At 42.6% G+C, this 20,030-nt stretch overlaps 2 protein-coding genes across 2 annotated transcripts; both read right to left on the bottom strand.

Moving 5' to 3' along the window:
- Window positions 1-275: 275 nt before the first annotated feature.
- On the bottom strand, window positions 276-11,390 carry LOC118124455 (zinc finger protein 184). Its single transcript, XM_047342405.1, has 10 exons — window positions 11,005-11,390; window positions 9,593-10,223; window positions 8,925-9,074; window positions 8,502-8,759; window positions 7,768-8,376; window positions 4,950-5,048; window positions 3,760-4,712; window positions 3,105-3,288; window positions 2,842-3,018; window positions 276-1,845 (listed from the first exon to the last, which is right to left on the bottom strand). Exons 1-10 carry the CDS (start codon window positions 11,011-11,013, stop codon window positions 1,145-1,147), a joined length of 3,771 nt encoding a protein of 1,256 aa, XP_047198361.1. The 5' UTR covers window positions 11,014-11,390; the 3' UTR covers window positions 276-1,144.
- Window positions 11,391-12,635: 1,245 nt separating this feature from the next.
- On the bottom strand, window positions 12,636-19,578 carry LOC118124458 (zinc finger protein 37). Its single transcript, XM_035182297.2, has 12 exons — window positions 19,355-19,578; window positions 18,071-18,239; window positions 17,500-17,957; window positions 16,617-16,791; window positions 16,214-16,260; window positions 15,709-15,874; window positions 15,527-15,607; window positions 15,280-15,351; window positions 15,109-15,195; window positions 14,951-15,013; window positions 14,370-14,612; window positions 12,636-13,892 (listed from the first exon to the last, which is right to left on the bottom strand). Exons 1-12 carry the CDS (start codon window positions 19,361-19,363, stop codon window positions 13,108-13,110), a joined length of 2,355 nt encoding a protein of 784 aa, XP_035038188.2. The 5' UTR covers window positions 19,364-19,578; the 3' UTR covers window positions 12,636-13,107.
- Window positions 19,579-20,030: the final 452 nt, after the last annotated feature.

The raw sequence follows: 20,030 nt of genomic DNA, 5'->3' as shown, positions 1-20,030 counted from the left end.
CTTCCGTTTGCGGGATGCGCGGTGCATTCACGGTCCGTAAACCACCAGGATGAAATGAATGTCAACGACGTTATATCGAATAGAGATTATTATTTTTGTATTATTTTATATACGATATGTGTTTTTTCCCAAAACTAAAAAGGTCAGACAGGTGAATATTTAACAATACAGTTGTCTTGAATACAAAACATATTTTTTAGGCTCAAATAAAAGTGAAATGTCTTTTGTGTACATATATATTTGTACCTCTTGTACAGACAGAAATCCCAACAAGCTGTGGTATTTATACTTTTATTGTTCAGTATAACATGTTCCATACAATAAGACAGAGGCAGCACGGGGCAAAATGAACCATCGACATGGCTTCAAATTATCGGCTTTTGCATCACGATGAATTCCTCTATTCACAACAGTGACTTGGCCTTTAAGAACTTTTTAAACCAGGTGAACCTGATTCACAATTTGGATCTTGAATGACTGCAAATCAAAACAGAGATAAGAGTTCATCACAACTAAGGCAAAATGGTTTTTGGCAAACACCAGATGAATATTAAGGATCCCACTGTTTTGTTACATTTCATCGGGCACATTTACCAAAGAATGAAATCGAGTTTCACCTGATTCCTTCACATCTCATTGGCCACAGCAACATCGGATACAAAAACATCAACTATTCTTCAGTCCAATTTCCACATACACGATTAATTTCAATAAAAATACTGCATGGACAAAGTGAAATCACAAACCTTAAATGACACATTTGTACTACCATAAATACTATGATGTTCAAATGCAACTAATATAGGTAAGAGTGATAAACAAGAGCAAGTATGACCTCTAAAATTTATCGTCTAAACAGTTCCCGAGATTTTTATTGAGTTGTATTTGTGGTACATCATCGTTGTATCGGTGTCGCCTGCTGCTGAACATCAACATGTTTTGTGTCTGTTTCTTCATTTGTCTTTTCTGGGAGTTAAATATTTTTAGCTTAAATACTTTTTGGGTGAAACACCACATATAGGTTTAATAACTGTCTATACACAGAGGTAGTTACTTCTCTCTCAGTTCATGTTCAACTGCCTACACAAACTCCTGTACTTTCATAGTACTACTGGCACGTACCTGTACGGTTTACATAAATACATTATAAGTCGTTTTTGTCTGTTATACACATATTAATTGGAGAGTTATCGTCGCTCTGTGAGAATTCATCATTCTTCACACTGGACGCGGACTCTTCCTCAGTCTGTATCAGCTCATGTTTACGTTTGTGCAGCCTCAGGCTCTGCGAGCGGCTGAATCCTCTCCCGCAGATGTCGCAGCCGTACGGCCTCTCCCCCGTGTGGAGCCTGAAATGGTTCTTGAGGCTCGACGCTCGCGTGAAACTCTTTTCGCACTCGGGGCAGTCAAACTTCTCCCCGAAGTGGATTTTCTCATGCTCCCTCAAGCGTCCGGACTGGTTGAAGCTCCTGTCGCACACGGAGCAGTGGTAAGGCCTCTCCCCCGTGTGCGTGAGTCGGTGTCTGTTCATCGCCCCCGAATGGGCGAAGCTCTTCCCGCAGTCCGGGCAGGAGAAAGGTTTCTCCCCCGTGTGGACTTTCTGGTGACCTTTGAGTTGACCTTTCTGGGTGAACTGCTTCCCACACAGAGAGCACTGAAAAGGTTTCTCTCCCGAGTGGATTCTCATGTGGATCTGCAGCGCGGACATCTTGTGACAGTCTCTTCCACAGAGCCCACAACAGTAAGAGCTCTTTGTCTGATTGTTTTTCAAAGGATCCTGCCCTGGGGATGATGGAGGACTGTCTTTTTCACTGTTAGCGACACAATCAGGATCCTCTTCAGACACTGGAAACACAAATGGAGAAAGTTGAAACAGGCTATTGAGAAACACTGAATCAAATAAATAACAAGTAAAAAGGTTAAAGCACTGGTTTCTATGGAATCCAACAAGGTGCAAGATTCTAAAGATGATAAAATGAGATTCCAAAAATTAAATGATTAGATATTCAACCTATTCAATCAGATGTTAGCATTATATCCTCCAGATAATGAGAGAAGTCACAGCATACATAACTTTAGGGTTAAGACATTACTATCTATATAATATTTTATAAATTCCCCACTAACCACAGGTGCAGGGTTCTCATTTTCAAACTTTTAAATATCAAAATATTGAAAAAGTGATGGTTCTTCTTCCTAGAAACTATCTTGAGCTGTGAGACAAATAATGCACAGAGAAGTAGCATTTATGGAGTTTGGGATTTTGCGGTTTGGCAAAATCATAGAATTAACATTAATTAGCTGTAGTCAATTCAATTTGTCATTGAGAAGTCTGTTGATTTGATCTTTAGGTGAGGTGAAGGAACACTATGTAACTTTTGCCATAGCAACGTGGTAATTACACACATCAAATTCAGTTGGGCTCTGACTTTAAGTTGGATGCAGTTTAGCTCAGGCTGTTGCTGTAACGTCAGAAGAAAACAACCTTGCCTTTAACTTTGTGATGGAAAACAGTTTTAACCATTTCCTTATTCCAGAGTTTCAGTCTGAACCGAGATCTTTGCAAAAACTATACACAAAAACAGCCTGTTCACAATTTGCCGGCCTTGTCTGGACCTACACTTAACAAATCACAAAAAGAAAAGAAGAGTAGTTTTCCATAGTATACAGTATATATATATATATATAGATAAATCAGTTAAAAAACTAAACTAAACTTAAATTCCAGGGAAGCAAGAAACCGGCTCCCGTCATTCGATGGAACCAGGTCAGTTCATTACTGTAGTGCCGACACTAACAGTAGCTGAGTAACATTTTCATCCTGTAAAGTAATGTTCTCACTGTTGTCAGGTTCCTCTTCTTCTTTCACTGTAATCCTGATATCTGTGCTGCTCTCCTCCTCCTCCTCCTCCTCCTCCTCCTCCTGCTGCTCCTCGTCCTCCTCGTCCTCCTCGTCCTCAGTTTCCTCTGTCATGGTACAATCTTCACTCCCAGACATCTGCTCAGGAGCTTCTTCTACTGAGGGAAACAACGTGTTGCAGTTAAAATCATCATTAAATGTGTTCATATTTCTTTTAATTGACTGTAACTGAAGGAATTTGTACCACACAAAGGTTCCTCTTCTTCCTCCTCCTTCACGATTACATTCATTTGTGGACTGGACGCGGCCTCCTCCTGCTGCTCCTCTGGTTCCCTCTGGTTATTTTCACACTGAGCTGCTTTGTCACAGTTGAGACTCTCTAGAGGACAGAGCTCCGCTGAACTGGGTGAACTCTGTGTGTCTGACACCTTAAAAAAAAGGTTCAGAAGGACAAATGAAGGCAAACAGGCAATATAGTTTCAGTCAAATCAGATTCACATTTACTCATTTGGACATTGTAAAATGCAAGATTGTGTTAATGGTGTCAACATTTATTGGAGCTGGTTATATTGAGACAAGAGACCGATGGATATATCAGTCGATTGATGAACTTGGTTGATGTTATGAGACTTTTAAAGACAAATCAGTACAGATATAAATCAAGTTCTATATATTTGGTTGCATTTGTGTTTTCTTTTTACTTATAGTTATTCATAATGAAGTTTATGGTTAAATTGTGAAATATCAGGCCTCAGTTACATTTCTTTGTCATAAGTGATTGATGCCTACATCTTAGGAATCATTACCAATTCTAATGTTAGCATCGGACCCACAAAATCCATATCGTTCTGGATCTAAAACTCTGGTTTCACTTTGACACTGATGTAAACTGTCACTACCTCAGCACTGATGTTGTCGGTCAGGTCTTGCTGGGACGATTCACCGACTGGAGCTTGAACTGGGTCTGAGATGACGCCTGTATCGGATTCATTTTTGTTCTGTGTACATGAGCGTTTGTGGTTTCTGAGAGTTCCTGCCAGAGAGAAGTGCCTGCCGCAGTCGCTGCAGGTGTACGGCTTCTCCCCGGTGTGAATCCTGGTGTGTCTCCGCAGCTCTCCGGGAGCTACAAAAGACTTGTCACACTGTGTGCAGCTGTAAGGTTTTTCTCCTGTGTGCGTCCGCATGTGTGTTGTCAGCGTCCACTGCTGCGCGAATGTCTTCCCACAGTCAGAGCAGTGGTACGGTGTAATACCGGTGTGGAGACGCTCATGCCTCACCAGAGTACCGGACAAGGCAAAACGTTTGTCACAGAAAGAGCACTGGTAGGGCCTCTCTCCAGTGTGAGTCCTCTGATGATCCCTCAGCTCGGCCGCTGAGTTACAGCTCTTATCGCAGTCCGAACACGGAAACTTCTTCCTCGTGAAGCCGGCGACGACCTCTGAGTGCATCGCCTCTAAGTGTGTTTTCAGGTGCCAGTGACGAGAAAAGCTCTTCAGACAGATGGAGCAGTGATACGGCCTCTCGCCGGTGTGCGTCCGCCGGTGGAGCCTGAGCTCCCCCTGACTCGCAAATCGTTTCTCGCAGAAAGTGCATGGGAACGGCTTCTCCCCCGTGTGGACCCTTTCGTGGATCATGAGCAGCCCCTTCTCTGGAAATCTCTTCTCGCACATTGAGCAGGGGAAGGGCCTCTCTCCTGAGTGGGTGCGTAGGTGCCGTTGAAGTTTGGAGGCGTAGGGAAAGTCTTTGCCGCACACGGAGCAGCTGTGAAGAGATGGTGGTTTTTCATTCTCTGTGAGGTCGAATGTCTTTGAGGGAGCCTCCGCAATTACGATACCGGGGACTGCACTCTCTCCTGTAGGAGACGTACACACAAAAGAAAGCTTTTTCAGGCAAGACATCGCTGAGCACAACAGACAGACATGTATGCAGCGGAAGAAGAATTTTCGGGGATAATACATTAAAGTTTCTTACAGACAAAACAGATCAATGAGAGCTTTAAAGATTTTAAATTGAAAATAATAGAAAGAGCACTGATACCCTGAGACATGATACTCTAATTATTTATGAGTTATTTGTACATTTTACTCACCGAGATCTGAGAAATCGACTTCCTCCCCATCAGAGTTGATCAGACCTCCTATTTCTTGGTGATCTTCCTCCGCGAGGATCACAGCTGGTCCAAAGTCGTCTGGGTTTTCAGAGCCCATCTCTCAGATGTACAACCTTGAAGAGGTGAACGACCTGAGTCAGTCAACAAGTATTCAATAAGTAAGATATGTCAATTCTATAAATGTAATACTACGATTTTGGGTCTCAAAAACACACAAGATACACATCGATAAACAAAGTTTCACGAAATCAATCGATCACAATATTTAAGCTCACTTCAGTTTTATAGATTTTTAAAACAAGGATAAGAAGCTTAAGATAATTAATTCAAAACTTCTTACAAACTGGTGATATTAAGTAATATATCAGATATTTCTGAGCTGAAACTATTTGTCGATTTATCAATAAGTCAAATAATAACACGTTAATTATGTCGACAGTTGTATTTTCAAGCAAAACTTTCAAGCGTTTGCTGGTTAAAGCAAATTGAATCCATCATTTTGGACTTTATTATGAATAATAGTAACAGTATCACTATCAGTCGAGAAAATAAATGGTGGATTAAGTGATAATGTGAGTTGTTATTAACGTTGTTGTGATCAGTTGTGAAGATAATCCTCTAAAAGATTCATTCAGTGACTGTGCTTGTGCTTTTATTTGTTGTTGTTGTTCAGCTCTAGCATCCAGCAGTGGATGGTGAGGAGGGGGATCTTTGACACTGTGTACCCTCCAACCAGCTGTGGTAGTGGGGCTGTCAGCTCCGCACTGCCTCCACCCCTGGTAGACATCCATTGTCCTGCTCAAGGACACTTCAGCAGGGCGGATGCTCTGCTGTGACAGGGGACAGTGAACCTGCCAGGGCCTTTAAACCCGAGGGACAGTCCACCTCAGCAGTGTTTACAATCTGGGGCAACAGTGTTGATTACGATGTTATAACTGTAGTGTGCATGCTGTCAGAATAATGGTTTGGGTGTGAAGGCAGACGTCTGTGCACTGAGCAGCCCAGCTAGCTCAGTAGCATTAGCTTCCACAGGGGCTACGATTTGGGGGGGTTCATGCTTTTTTTTTTTAAGTCTCGTTATTTGTGATTTTAACTTTTTCCCCAGCGACCAAACTGACGAACCTGTTGTTTCCTAACGCGACTCGATGCGCTGCTAAACCCCCGAGGAGCGGCCGCAGTCTGCAGCAGGCTCCGGGGTTTGACCTCTGGAGGAGCCTCAGCTGGGATGTGACCAGCCCTCCGGTCAGAGAGAGCTGCTCCTGAGCCTGCTAGCCACAGACATGGCGTCCACTAGCGCTTTAGCAATTAGCTAACGATTAGCCGCCGCCGCCCCCCCCTCCTCCTCCTCCTCCACCAGCAGCCACCCCCCGAGCTACAGCAACACACAGCAGCCCGCGGAGGTCCACCAGAGTCCGGCGTGAAAATGGCAGATCTCCCGGGAGCCCCCGCTCGGTCGCTACCTCGGCTAGCTACCAACAGACAATGGAGACTTGGACCAACCTCAGCATTAGATTCTCCCCTCGGGTAAAAAGTGGTCGCTCGGCAGAAGTTTCTACAAACGACTCGCTCGTGTCTCTACTTCGGAATCATGTTCGCGAGCGGCGCGCTCGAGCGGCTCGTCCGGTTAGTGTCCGGCAACTTGTGGCCGGAGTTCAGTCGGCGTCAGGATGTGATGATAACCTCTGTAGCTGTAGCCGCTAGCTACTCACACTGACACCGGCACTTCCGGTTGGCTTTTCAATCACAATAAGAGCCCCTAATAATAAAAGGTCTGCTACAAGTTCCAGTTTCTAACTACTTTATGTCCTATAGTTCTATAATATATATATATATATAATCTATAATAATACATATCAACCTATTGCTTCAGCCTACACCTTTCTGATCTGACTATATGTTTGTTTTGCTCTACTTAGTTTTTGTAACTTTGCTTTGTGCCAAATTTGAATTGAATTCCTGGACCAAAAATAAACAGAATGAATGAATCACATCTTATTTATTAAATTCATATGATTTTATTAACAATCTGAGTCTGTTAAGTAAATATTTACTAATCCAATAAATGTAGTGCAGTAATAGAAAATATGCCTTAAAATAAAAATTCTCAAGAAAAGTATAAAAGCGTAAAGGTACCTCAGAATTGTACCGAAGTACAGTGAATGACTGTTATATTCCACCGCAGTCCTTTGGTCAAACGTTTGGCCAAAGGACTGTGGTGGAATATAACACTGTGAACGAGTAAGGAAGCTTTTTATATTTGAGGACATGGCCGAGGAATAAAAATGATCTGGGTTAATGAGACCTAGAAGCAGGTAGAGTCTCAAACAGTGATGGATGGATTCTGTTCCTGAACTGAGGGGCGAGAGGTGCACTTATTTAAATAATGAAAATAATGTGGCAGGAGAAAAGACCTTTTCACAGCAGTAACTGAGTTGGCAGATGACATGAGGAAAAAGGTTTATATGGTTTATATAAAGTATATTTTGAGTAATTAGGTGCTTAAATTAAATTATTTCATAAATAATAGAATAGATTGTAAGTCGAGTTTAGGTGAATCACAAACAGAAACACAGAAACAAATGATTCACAATAACTTGATTTACTTTCTTTAACACTATAGTGCAAACAGGAAACAATGGAGCCAACTGTACACTAGACATACTGTTACATATGATTACTACCATATTGCTTGTTATGTGAAAGATATTTATGTGCACATAGTAATAAAGTGTATTATATTTGCTATTTTCTTGTCTGTCAGATTACTGTAAACTTCCCAGGTGACATTATTGGTTATTTACCACTAACGGTTGCTGTTTCGGTCTCCCCAGAGGTTTTGTTGGGGGCTTTGGCTTCTTGTTGTGATTCTTCAGATGCTTTCGATAACCTTGATCGTAATGGAAGCACTTGCCACATTTATCACACGTGTAGGGTTTCTCCCCAGTGTGAACTCGTAGGTGAACTTTCAGAGCCGATGCTCTGGCATAGCTTTTGCCGCAGATTGAGCAGAGATGAGGTCGCTCGCCGGTGTGAGTTTTCAGGTGCACGTTGAGGTGGGAGGATTGTGCAAATGTCCTCCCACACTGGACACAGTGGAAATTCTTCTCTCCAGTGTGCGTCAACTCGTGTTTTCGGAGAGAACCTGCGGAGATGCAGCTCTTTCCGCACTCTGAACAGAGAAAAGTTGGCTCTACGGCGTGAGTGCGCATGTGCATTTTTAAATAATATTTGTCTTTGAATGTCTTGGTGCAGTCAGGACACGCGTAAGGCTTTTTGTGAGTGTCTCTGTGTTCTTCCAGCTGTTGTTTCTGAGGGAACTCCATCCCACACTCTCCACACACATGAACTGTCACAGGAGCTGCTTTAGGGGGAGTCTCTCGAACTAATGACCAAATCTTTACCTCTCCTGTGAGAAAAACAAACACAGTTATTTCTCTAACATCATTGTTGTGCAACTTTCTGAACTGAAAAACAAATGATAATACACACGTGTATTGAAAAAAAAGAGTTGGACTTCTTGTGAACTCTGACCTTTGTGGACTTTCATGTGAGTTTTGAGGTTTCCGCTCTGGGTGAATCCTCTTCCACATATGAAGCACTTGTATGGTTTTTTGCCCGAGTGAATCACAAGGTGTCGCCTCAGACCCGAGTTGTGAGGGAAGACCTTTCCACAGGTCGGACAGTTGGCCTTCTTCTTGGGTCGGTGCGGCCCCTGGTATTGTCTCGGCTCCACTGAAGGATTTTCCAGAGGCTGTTCATCCTCAGATTCGAGCTGTTCTGGAGTTTGTCCTTAGGAAGAAAAACACAAGCAAGTGAAAATATGACAAAGCAATGAGTCTGAGGTGATATTCTATTAATACTGATAATCTCTACATCAAACTGCATCACTGGCAGCTTCTATCCAGCAACTAGATATTAAATACAGAAAGAAAACTCAACCTCAATCTGACTCACCTTCAGGTGCTGGGCTGTGATCCTGGGCCGGTTTTGTAGGAGTCGGCTCAACATGGTGAATAATCTCTGCAGCTCTCTTGCTCAGGAGCGTTTTCTCTGATGTGGCGTCCTGTGGCTGATGTGAGCTGAGATCCAGCTCTGAGGTCGGCGCTACAGAAGAAGTCACAGTAACAATATTATGCTGAAGATCATTTAATGTTCCCAAACCGGAGTGATTGTTTTGTTACTGGATATTATTACAACTTCACACAACTTTTGATTAAAGGAAAGATACAAAAAAGAAGAAGATTGTTATAGAGTTCAATACTCAGCGAGCTCACCGTCCACACCTGAAGACACCGTGTGTAAAAGTGTAAAAAGATCATATCGGCCGATTTTTATCAGCCAACTGATAAATCGATCGGGCTCCAGTCTCAATATTTGAAGTCCAATGAAGTGCTTGCACGAGACAATGCAAATCTGAACTGACTGAAACCATTTACTCTCTGTAAAGGTGTGTAAAGTTGTGTAAACACATGTTAATCTTTATTTGTTTAGAAGTCTGTGTAAGTGTTCCTAGACGACTTGTTTTACAACGTTTAGTCAGTGACTCAACAGACGCACCGAGATCAGGAGGCTTCCAGGATGGGACATGGACCAAACTAATGTGACAAATAAAATGTTCTTACCAGAGTTGGTCGGATCCCATTCTCCTCCTGAGTTGATCAAACCATTTTCTGTCTCTGCTTCCTCTTGCACCTTCGACATGACGCTGGTCTTTATAGTGTGTGTGGTCATATGAGACTTGACGTGTCTCATCAGATAAAAGTTCATCCCACAGACAGGGCAGACAAACGGCTTCCTTACAGAGTGACTTCGCAGGTGAAGGATTAGAGGGTTTTGAGAGGTGAACCGCTTCCGACAGTGGACACATTTGTACGGTTTAACTCCTCTTTGGTGTTTCTTGGCCTTTTGGCACAGACGACTTCGAGTTCTGAGCTGTTTCCTCCAAATCTTGTGTGGTGTTCCAGGTTTTTCTGCTGCAGTGGGATTGTCCTTGTCACCAGAACAAAGTGTGAATCCTTCTCTCGTCTGAACTGCGACCCGAGAAGCTTCTTTACTCTCTTCCTCCTCAGTTTGTATCTGTACCGAAACTATTTCCCATTCAGTCTCAGATATGCTCTGATCTCGAGCACGGTCCCTTCCTTCGCCACGTCCGGGTTGGTTTCTATCGATGTAAGTGACATCACTGGCACTTACGCTGCACTCGGGTAAATGATTAGATGTGGCTCCACATCTGTGGACAGATGCAGATGATTCCTAAACAGAGTAAAATAAAGTAAATATAAACTAAGTAGGCCCATGTCAAAAAAAGACAAGTATGTTCTCTGTATGTTCACGACAAATACAGAAAATAGCAGATGTGAAGTTATTGGAGTCTGCTGCTCGTCAGTGGTGATGGAACTTCACAAAGCACTCAACTACAGCAGGTCCGTCACTTTTTCCGGTCCCCTGGAAACATTTACTTTGTCGTTTTCTCAATTTGCACACGTTTGTTTTCTATTTGTATGTGTTTTCTTAATTTGCAGTACATTGAGCTCTCTCAGCCACCGTAAAACATTGAGTTTACACTTGTATGAAATGTGCTGCATAAATAAACTTGACTTAAATCGCAATCTGCTTTGGTTGAAAACAAATAAAACTGTAATAATAGTTGGGATTTCTTATTATTTAACATTTAGTGCAATGACCAGGAACAAACTCAGGTTTTGTTGCATATGTTTACCCAGGTATGTGATAGTTCTCAGTGAGTAGTACTTAGTGATGTAGATATTTGTGTTTTAGAACTGCATCATGTTTACATCTTTTAAATACAAACTGTCAATGGCTGTATTTTAATAACATACCTGTGATCCTGTTTACACACATGACAACACGCATCACGTGTCTTAAAGCCTCTTCTCTGCACAGGACACGTTTCTCTCGAGTTAGCAAAACAGAGAAGTTAGCACAACACAGTCCACTGGTGTGCTAGCTAAAGGGTCGGTTAGCTGAGGGCTAGCTAGCATGCTACATTGAGGGGTGAATACATTCAGCTCACCTGACTCATGGCGGATTAACAACCAGGACGTTGACTTTGACTCACTTCCCCGAGTCCCTGCATCGCCACAGTGGGAGTGTGTAGAAGGTTGTTTGTGTGTGAGGAGGCTGTGGAGGCTGTTAGCATGAGGAGCTAACACAGGGGGAGGTGGGCGACGTGCAGGGTTGCCAGGTTGGTCAGAGGAAAATAAGGAAAACCAAGCTGACACCTGCTGAGCTATGTGAAATATTCCTCTTTTTTTATAATCTGGGAGAAAAGTTTAATACTGTTTTTATAGAATTACACGTGGATCTGTCGTTTTTTAACCTTAAAAACATACACTAACATAAAATCCCCATGTCCACATTCCTGCCAAGATATTTGAAGATTAATTATAGGGAATATTCATATTATTAATTATAACTTCAATGTAAATAGATGTATACACTAATATTTCAAAATATATTCGTATTAATGTATAGTAACGGTTAACAAGCCTTATTTTTATGTCTCATCTTCTACTTAAACCCTTTTGATGAATTGTAAAATTGTTTTTATTTGCATACCACTGTTCCTATTAGATGTTGTGATTATTATGATTGCAAAATAAGAATAAAATGTTGATCACATTAGCTAATTAACACGATAATATGAAATCCTCTGGGACCATATAGTAACCATGTGGTTTTATATGAGTAACCTGAGTTTTTATCCTTTTCTTGACTGCTGTGATACTTCTAATGATTTAGTGTCCTCGTTTGTTAAAATTTATCTAACTTATCATAAACGAACCACAAGCTGATGCATTATGTAATTTGCACAAGTGTTGCACTGGTAGATCCTTGTTATTAAGGCTACATCCACCCAAACTCAAAAGTTTCCACATCCTGCTCCTCCCTCCTCATTCAAATGAAGATCAATTTTAATCGGATAATTAAAAAAAGAAAAACAGCCCTATGTCCACCCAGCAATTCAGAAATCAGGAAATTCTGACGGGCCGAATTAAATAAATGTGATTGGCAGATTGAAATGGCACGGAATAAATTTGACCAATTTAAATTGAACAAATAACCGACTGACAAACTGAAAAGTTATGACCAAACCAAATGATCAGTGTTACAGCAGCAGACGTCATATAATGAGCTGAAAGGACATTATCTGTATTAATGATGTAGACAAAGGTTAACATGACTATCTGGGGTCAAACAGCGGATTAAACAATAAGACAATGGGTGAAAATCACAGATGTGATGGGGATGAATCCTTCTGCATTATATTACTTGTAGAGATAAGTTTTCACTTTAAAATTGTAGTCTTGTAATGTGGCTCTACTGAAAGAAACGTCACCCTGTCAATCCAAACTGAAATACATAACTATAAAATGGATTAACATTTTAATTTCGTACAGAGGCACATTGTCCTGACGACTCTGAACATCTTCTGACTTTCTCTCTGGAGCCAAAGTGATGTCAACATTTGTGCTTCACAGTAAAATACACAAGATTGTCGGGTGTCTTTCCCTCAAATTAAATTAGCTGTAGATTTTAAAGATCCCTTTGACTCTGTTGGTTGATCAGTGTCAAAAATCACTACCTGTGTTGGTAATAATTATGATACAAGACATAGATCATTAAGAAGTCAAAGGCGGTGAATGCTTGCTGATGTTTTAGTTCAGTGTGTCATGTTGTGCTTTTAATATCAACTCTCAAAGGACGATCTACAAGTTGATTGTAGAAGATAATCCTCATATTTCAAGATGTAAGGAAACAATATTTCAAATGCGGCAAAAAGTAACAGATGCATTTCTGAAAACATGGATTTTAAAATAATGGATATTGTGCATAATTTTTTTAACATCAAATATTGATATTTGGCATGCAGGATACAAAGGCACTGGAATTGTACAGATGGGCTACTAGAGTTATGCATAAAAACATGAATACTGGAAAGACAACACAGAAAGCTTCCAAATTAATCTTCGCACAGACTCTGTCGCGGATATTTGCTAGAAACAGTAATCGTCTACACTGTAGGTGGGAGGAATGGAAGGAACTTTTACTGCAATTTTACTGCAATATTTTTAAGCACAGTTAACAACATAAAAATGCACGAATAGAGCAACCGTTAGATGTCCAGTTGGGCCTGTTGCTTCGGTCTGCCGAGCTGTCGGGTCGGTCCGATGCGTCTTCCAGCATGTGTGCGCTGATGCTGCCGCAGACCCTGGCGGTAAATGAAGCTCTTCCCACATTCTCCGCACTCGTAGGGTCTCTCTCCGGTGTGAAGCCTGTGGTGCACCTTCAGCTCCTCAGCTCGAGAGTAGCCTTTCCCACACACACTACAAATGAAGGGCCTGTCTTTAATGTGGGTCTGGTAGTGTGCTGTCAGGTAAGAGTTTATCCGGAACGTCTTCCCGCAAATGGAACACGCGAACGGCCGTTCCTCGGAGTGCTGCATCTCATGCAGCTTGAGAGAGGAAGCCGTGTGGAAGCCTCTGCCGCACTGCGAGCAGAGGAACGGTCTCTCCCCGGTGTGGATGCGCTGGTGGATTTGTATGTAGCTCTCATTGATGAACCTCTTGCCACAGTCAGGACACGGGTAGGGCTTCTCCTTGATGTGCGATTTCATGTGTTCTTCCAGCTTTTCTTTTTCGTCGAACTGAACACCGCAGCGGCGGCAGAAGAGAAGCTGCGATGTGCTGTGCTCGACGGTGTCTGACTCAGCAGCTGTCGGTGTGTGTGCGGTAATGTGGTGAGCTTGTAAAGCAGACTGACTCTCAAAGTCTTTTCCACAGTCCAGGCAATGGAGGGACGATCTGATCCTGGACTCCCCGGGCAGAGACTTTAAGTATTCAGAGAGTTCAGACGCGATGGGATTCACCTCATCGTCAAAGTCCACGACGCCTTTACTACCTTCAGAGAGACGAGGACGAGACAAAGTATGTTTTCATTTCTTCGGAAATAAAATTTGCATTAATTAGGATTTAGCCTTAAAAGTTTGACTTTAACTTATATGTGGTTTATATATATATATATGTTGGTGTTCCAACGTGTCTTTGGGTAAGATACTGAACCTCCAATGGATTTGCAGACAGTGTATGAATGGTCTGTAATCATCTAGAAAAATTGCTGCTGTGTGTGTGAATGCAACTTGTCCTGTAAAGCACTCTGAGTGGTCAATCCATTTACCATTCACAAACACAGGTGTGTTACTTCTTGATAGTCCTATTTTTTGCATGTAATTTCCAAGAAATTTTCATTTGTTTAGTTTTACCTAATAAAAAAAGACTGATACAATGTGTACACTATCTCTAAATCCCTACAAAGGTTTGACTGCACCCGTTTGAGCCCGTACGTTAGACTCCTGGTCAAATGGTTTAAAGATCTCACCTAAGTGGACTTTGTAGTGCGTTTTGAGGTTTCCCTTCTGGTTAAAGCCCCGGCCACAGATGGAGCAGTTGTACGGTTTCTCTCCTGTGTGGACCAGCTCGTGCCTCTCCAGTTTGTAGGCGTGAGGAAATTCTTTGCCACACACGGAGCAGTGGTACTCGATCTTTTCTTTGGGCGTCTTCAGGAGCTCAGGAGGTATTTCCACTGGCACACGAACCATCTTTCTGCCAGGGTTCTTCTTCCCTGAGTGGGCGAAAAACTTATGTGAAATTACAACGTTAGGCTGCTAGTGTAACGATTACAAACCAAACTTACTGGAACCATGAACAATTGAACATGCATCAGTGTGATAAAAACTACCTTAAACAACAGAAAAGTTATTGAACGTGTTTGACCCAGGTCCCAGCTGCTAACACGGAGGAGTCAGTAACTATTCTGCAGCCACCCACTAGGGTGCGATCAAGATATTAGGGTTAGCCGCCACCTGCAGGCAACAAAAGTAATAACTGCTGCAATTTAACAGTGCGCCACCTGCGGGCAGTGAGTGTTACTGCCTGTGTTGACATTTCACTTGCTCTTACCAGTTTTTCCACCTCCATCAGCAGATTGTTTGTTATCTTTCCGTCTTTTGTAAGGTCGCTTTGCTGTCAAACAGAATAATATGTTGGAATGTGTTAAAGAAGTGTCAACTCAATAAAAACCCAACCGTACTAGTGAACAAAATTGTATTTTGTCCTACCTGTGGCACGAGGGACAGTTTTGGGGTTTGGGGTTTCCGATTCCACTATGGTGGGGAAGTTGATCTTTCTTCGGGTACGCCTTGATACTATAATCAAAAACAAAATATATTATAACAAACACTGTCAGATAAATAAACACAATCTCCATAAAAGTCCAGAGGAACACTCACTTCCAGGCTCTGCCTCCAAATCTTCAGACAACGGTGGTGTTTCTGAAATCTTTCTTCTGCCTCTTCTCTTTGCTTGGTGATATAAAAAGAACGGCAGAAGATATTTCAGTATGGAAAACGACACAGTTTATGGTAATGAATGACTTCTGAGTACAAGACTGTAATAAAACTAATCTTATCCTGTCTCCTCTGAAACCTCATCATGTCCTAATTGAACCTACGTAGTGAAGGTGCTCAGTCCACTCACCAGGATTTGCAGGAACCTGTTTATCAGAGACGCCCCGTGATTTTATTTCTGAGACCTTTTTCTTTCTTCTGTGTCTCTTTCCTGCAAACGTCACGTGGAAGAAAATATCACATCAGAACTGAGACAACTATCACATACACAACCTGAACAGTTTTTTATTATTCCTTCTGATTTACATTTACCACGGTAAAAAGGGGAAACGGTTGCCATCTTTACTACTCTCTCTTTCTCCTCCCCTTCTTCCCTTTCTTCATCGTCTCCCACAGACACAACTTCCATGATGAGCGTTGGACTACTGTTGTCTCTCTGGCTTTGGCTTTGCAGCTGAGACTCGGACAAGCTGACACCCTGTGATCATAATCATTAAAAACCATCAGAATTATACCCTCCCTGAGTAAACAGCACTTTAGCACTGAAAACACAGCAGAGTTAGTTACATTATTACGACAGTTAGCTCTACTGCAAATGCAACTGGCAAAGGATTAATCTGTTTACTGTATCTAACCAGCAGTGACACTGAAGACTGGCTCCTCTGTTTACTAAGTTTTTTACGAAGTACAATGTCATCTAGTCATGTCGAGACGTCCCCGTTGACAAACTATGGAAGCTCCATGGCTAAATTCATTTTTTTTCCTCTGTTTATCCATTTGCATTGTGGAATTAATAAATGATCTTTATATAAATTACCTTGCTCTGCTGAGGACTTTCTGTGCAATCAGAGCATCGGTCAGGACCTGCAAAAAGCAAAATGATCAGGCTCAGGCTCAAATACACCTGACAGGTTGAAGAATAAAGCCAATGTAAACTAAATTCATATTTTGCTAATGTTGTGAGTTACAACCAACCATCAAACAGTAAACGTGAACATGACGACAGAAAAGAAAAGCATAGTCCTCATGAATTTAAATGTATGTGGTTGTTGATGTCTAGAATGGGCCTCTTTTCCAACTCCTATTTAAAATATTCTTCCACAAATAATCTTTAAAACTTCCATGGGAAGCTGAAACACAATTAGTCCCTTCAGTAAATAAATGTGTAGTATTTGCAGAAGTGAGTGTTATCAGTCAGGATGTTGTAATGAATAACTTACTTGCATCCCATTCAACCACTTCTCCATCGGAGTTGATTAAACCTCCGATTTCGTCATCTGGTTCCTCCTCTTCCCCGGCCTGCAGACGAACAGTCAGGTGGAGGGTTTGTCCTTCCAAGTTTGAAGATGCCCTTTTGAGTCCGTGTGATGCAAGGGGCTTATGTTCAGGTGAATCCTAAGTACAGAACACAGTGAGATATGGTAATTAATCTTTTGCTGTAATGTTTGCTAGTAAAAGCATTTTAAATCGAATTAAACAAAGTGAAGGATTGCATCCAGAGGACATATACAACATAGAATTTGCTAAAGGAAAAAACTAAAACTGAAAAAGAAGGATATAGGACATAGGTCAGGACAGAGGATGGGTAGCAGTTTCTAAAACACTTCCCAGGAGGTGAAACAAGGTGAAGCTAATAAATACCAACGTTTAACAGTGGATGATTGAGAAAACTTCCTATTTAATGATTAATCCAGGTTTGAGATTCATGGCAGCGACAGAAGGGTTCAAACAGGAGAGATAATTAGTGTGTCCAGGAATATCCAAAGACCGGGGTGCTTTGACAACGTATGCAAAAACAGCCCCAGTACCACAGAGACATGCTATATCCTCTGATTTGCATCTCTGCAGAGAAGGGTTCATATTGCAGCAGGATATTAACCCCACACACACCTCCAAGCAGTGTGAGAACTACTTGAAGACCAAAGAAGATCAATGAGTCCTGGGCATCACGGTCTTATCCTCCACAGTCACCTGACCTCAACCACACTGAACCTTTATGGTGACACTACTACACAACTACTAGATGAGTAAAAAACACACAAGAGAAAGGAGATTATGAATAATATTTGCATGTTGTTAAAAAACTAATATAATTCTACATACTGTTTGGCAAAGTGCTGGTGTTTTGGTCTCATGTAGTTCCGCCTCTGTTGGCAAAGATGTGCTTTGTTTTACGCTCTGGTCTGGGACATAGCAGCCGTCCTCAGCATGTGTTCTCTGGCGGGAGCTCATGTTCCTTTTGTGACTGAGGGTCGTCTCACGGACCGGGAAGGAGAACGATTTCTCTCCTGTGTTGCTGCCCTCATCCACCGTCTCATGTTCCGGCACCTTCCAGTAAACACAGGAGAGCTCAGGTTTGGCATCAGAGTCGATGAGTATGTGTCTCTTCCGCCCGTCTCTGGCAGAGGAGCTCTGGTCGTAGAGAGCAGGGCCACTCGACTCCTCTGAGCCTTTCTCCACTGGATTAACTCTCTGAAGTCTCTTTTCATCGTTTGAACTGGAGCTGTCTTTCCTTTGTGCTGAAGTTTCCTCTTTTTCTCCCCCTGAGCAGTAGCTCTCATCTGTATCAAACAAAGCAAAGCAAAACCAAATGTGACAAATCATGACTGAGTAACTGTGTGTGTGTGTCATCTAATAAGGTGATGGATGCTGATATTGAAGATTTTCCACTCACGATTATCACTCACAGTCCAGCCGTCCTCTTCCTCTTTGATGATGACATGAATCTCTGGTGTCTCACATTCATAGTCAGGACTTGCTTGTGCTTTTTTGGGATCGTGATGTGGCAAGTTCCGCTCGTCATCATTTTCACCGAGACTCAACGGATCTTGGAGTTCAGGATCCTATGAAGACATTTAGGACAGAGACGCTCACACTCAGTAACGGAAGCACAGAGTAACAAACCACAGGGCAGTGGTAATGAGGGGGGTGGGTTTCATCTGGTGGTGCAAACATGTCAATTCTGGATATGCAAAGAGGGCGAGGCACGTTGCATCTTTACAACTTTGGTGTGTTCAATAAATTGCTTCAAGAACATGACCCACATTAAAAGTCCTGTGGTCTCACACTAAATGTCTGATTCAATGTTTTTCTAATGCCAATCAGCCACAGGCCTGATGGTGATGGGGGCTTCTTGCTCTCACCACATCCTGTCAACACACTTTCAGTTCACAGATGTGCAACATATCACAAGATCTGATAATATGCTTTTCTTTTTAAGTACAGTTATCTTTATGGTGCTTATTGGGACCTGCAGCACCTTGCTGGCCAGTAATAAACTCCTACTTGTACTTGTATATAGTGTATTACTGTGGCACTACTTTTGCAGAGAGACATATACACACTCAGCTGGCAGTTTACTGGGTAAAGTCAAACTAATGCACCTCAATACACAAGTCCTGCAAACACTCCCCCTTCAGTGCATTTTATTTCATATTTACTATTCCAGGCTAACAAGTATCTATCTTAAAGTTATGATTTGCTATTCATACGTCAGTTGTTCGCCCTTAATATTAATGGTTTGTCCATATGGTGCCTCCAGTCTTAAATGCATGGCAGCAATAACAAGCCAGTGCAGCCTTTAATAAACTTACTATAATTATCCTCCACAGCTCGAGCTCACGTTATGTTTGACATTTGCTTCACCACCTTAACATTTAGCGGATAGATCAAGTGGAGAGTGACGAGTTGAAGTCGTTACAGGACGCAAACGCTAGTTAGTTTACAACAAACGCCATCAGCTAACCAGCTAGCATTAAAGCTACTCTCTCCATTCCAGTTAGAGCTAATGCTACACGCAAGGAGCTAACGGGGCTTCGGAGACATGTAGACCGGTGTTAGGCCGGAGGGACCCCGCAGCTAACAGGCTAACTTCTTCTATCCCTCTGCGGGTGAAATGATCCAGAAATCGGGACAACGACCAGCAGCTCAGATCCGCCCCGGGCAGCAGCTACGTTACCTCGAACATAGTGCGACGTGACCGCCGGGTGTGATGGCTGTCATAAGAAGAGCAGGACGGACAGAGAGCGAAGAAGAGTTGTGGCGGTGTTGTTGGACGGATCAGCTGTCATGGACTACACCTCCTGTCTGTCTGCCTGTCTGTCTCTCTGTCTGTCTGCCTGTCTCCCTGTCTGTCTCCCTGTCTGTCTGTCTGTCTGTCTGTCTGTCTGTCTGTCTGCCTGTCTGTCTCTCTCTCTGCCTGTCTGTCTCTCTGTCTGTCTGTCTGCCTGTCTGTCTGTCTGTCTCTCTGTCTGTCTGTCTGTCTGTCTGCCTGTCTGTCTCTCTCTCTGTCTGCCTGTCTGTCTGCTGTCTCTCTCTCTGTCTGTCTGTCTGTCTGCCTGTCTCTCTCTCTGTCTGCCTGTCTCTCTCTCTGCCTGTCTGTCTCCCTGTCTGCCTGTCTGTCTGTCTGCCTGTCTGTCTCTCTCTCTCGCCTGTCGTCTCCTGTCTGTCTCCCTGCCTGTCTGTCTCTGTCTGTCTCTCTGTCTCTAGTAGCTAAACTGTGATACGACACCACTTCTTCTTCAACTGATTTTTTCCCTTCTTTTCGTTTTTTAGGTCACCGGCTGGAGGGCGCACACCGCCCCCTGCTGGAAAGCACAGGGAAGATAAATAGATAGATAGAGGTTGTGTCTGTG

Source organism: Hippoglossus stenolepis, chromosome 2 (assembly GCF_022539355.2).
Source record: "Hippoglossus stenolepis isolate QCI-W04-F060 chromosome 2, HSTE1.2, whole genome shotgun sequence".
Lineage (NCBI taxonomy): Eukaryota > Metazoa > Chordata > Actinopteri > Pleuronectiformes > Pleuronectidae > Hippoglossus > Hippoglossus stenolepis.
Note: the sequence above shows the minus strand (reverse complement) of the source record. Positions and strands in the feature narration are given on the sequence as shown.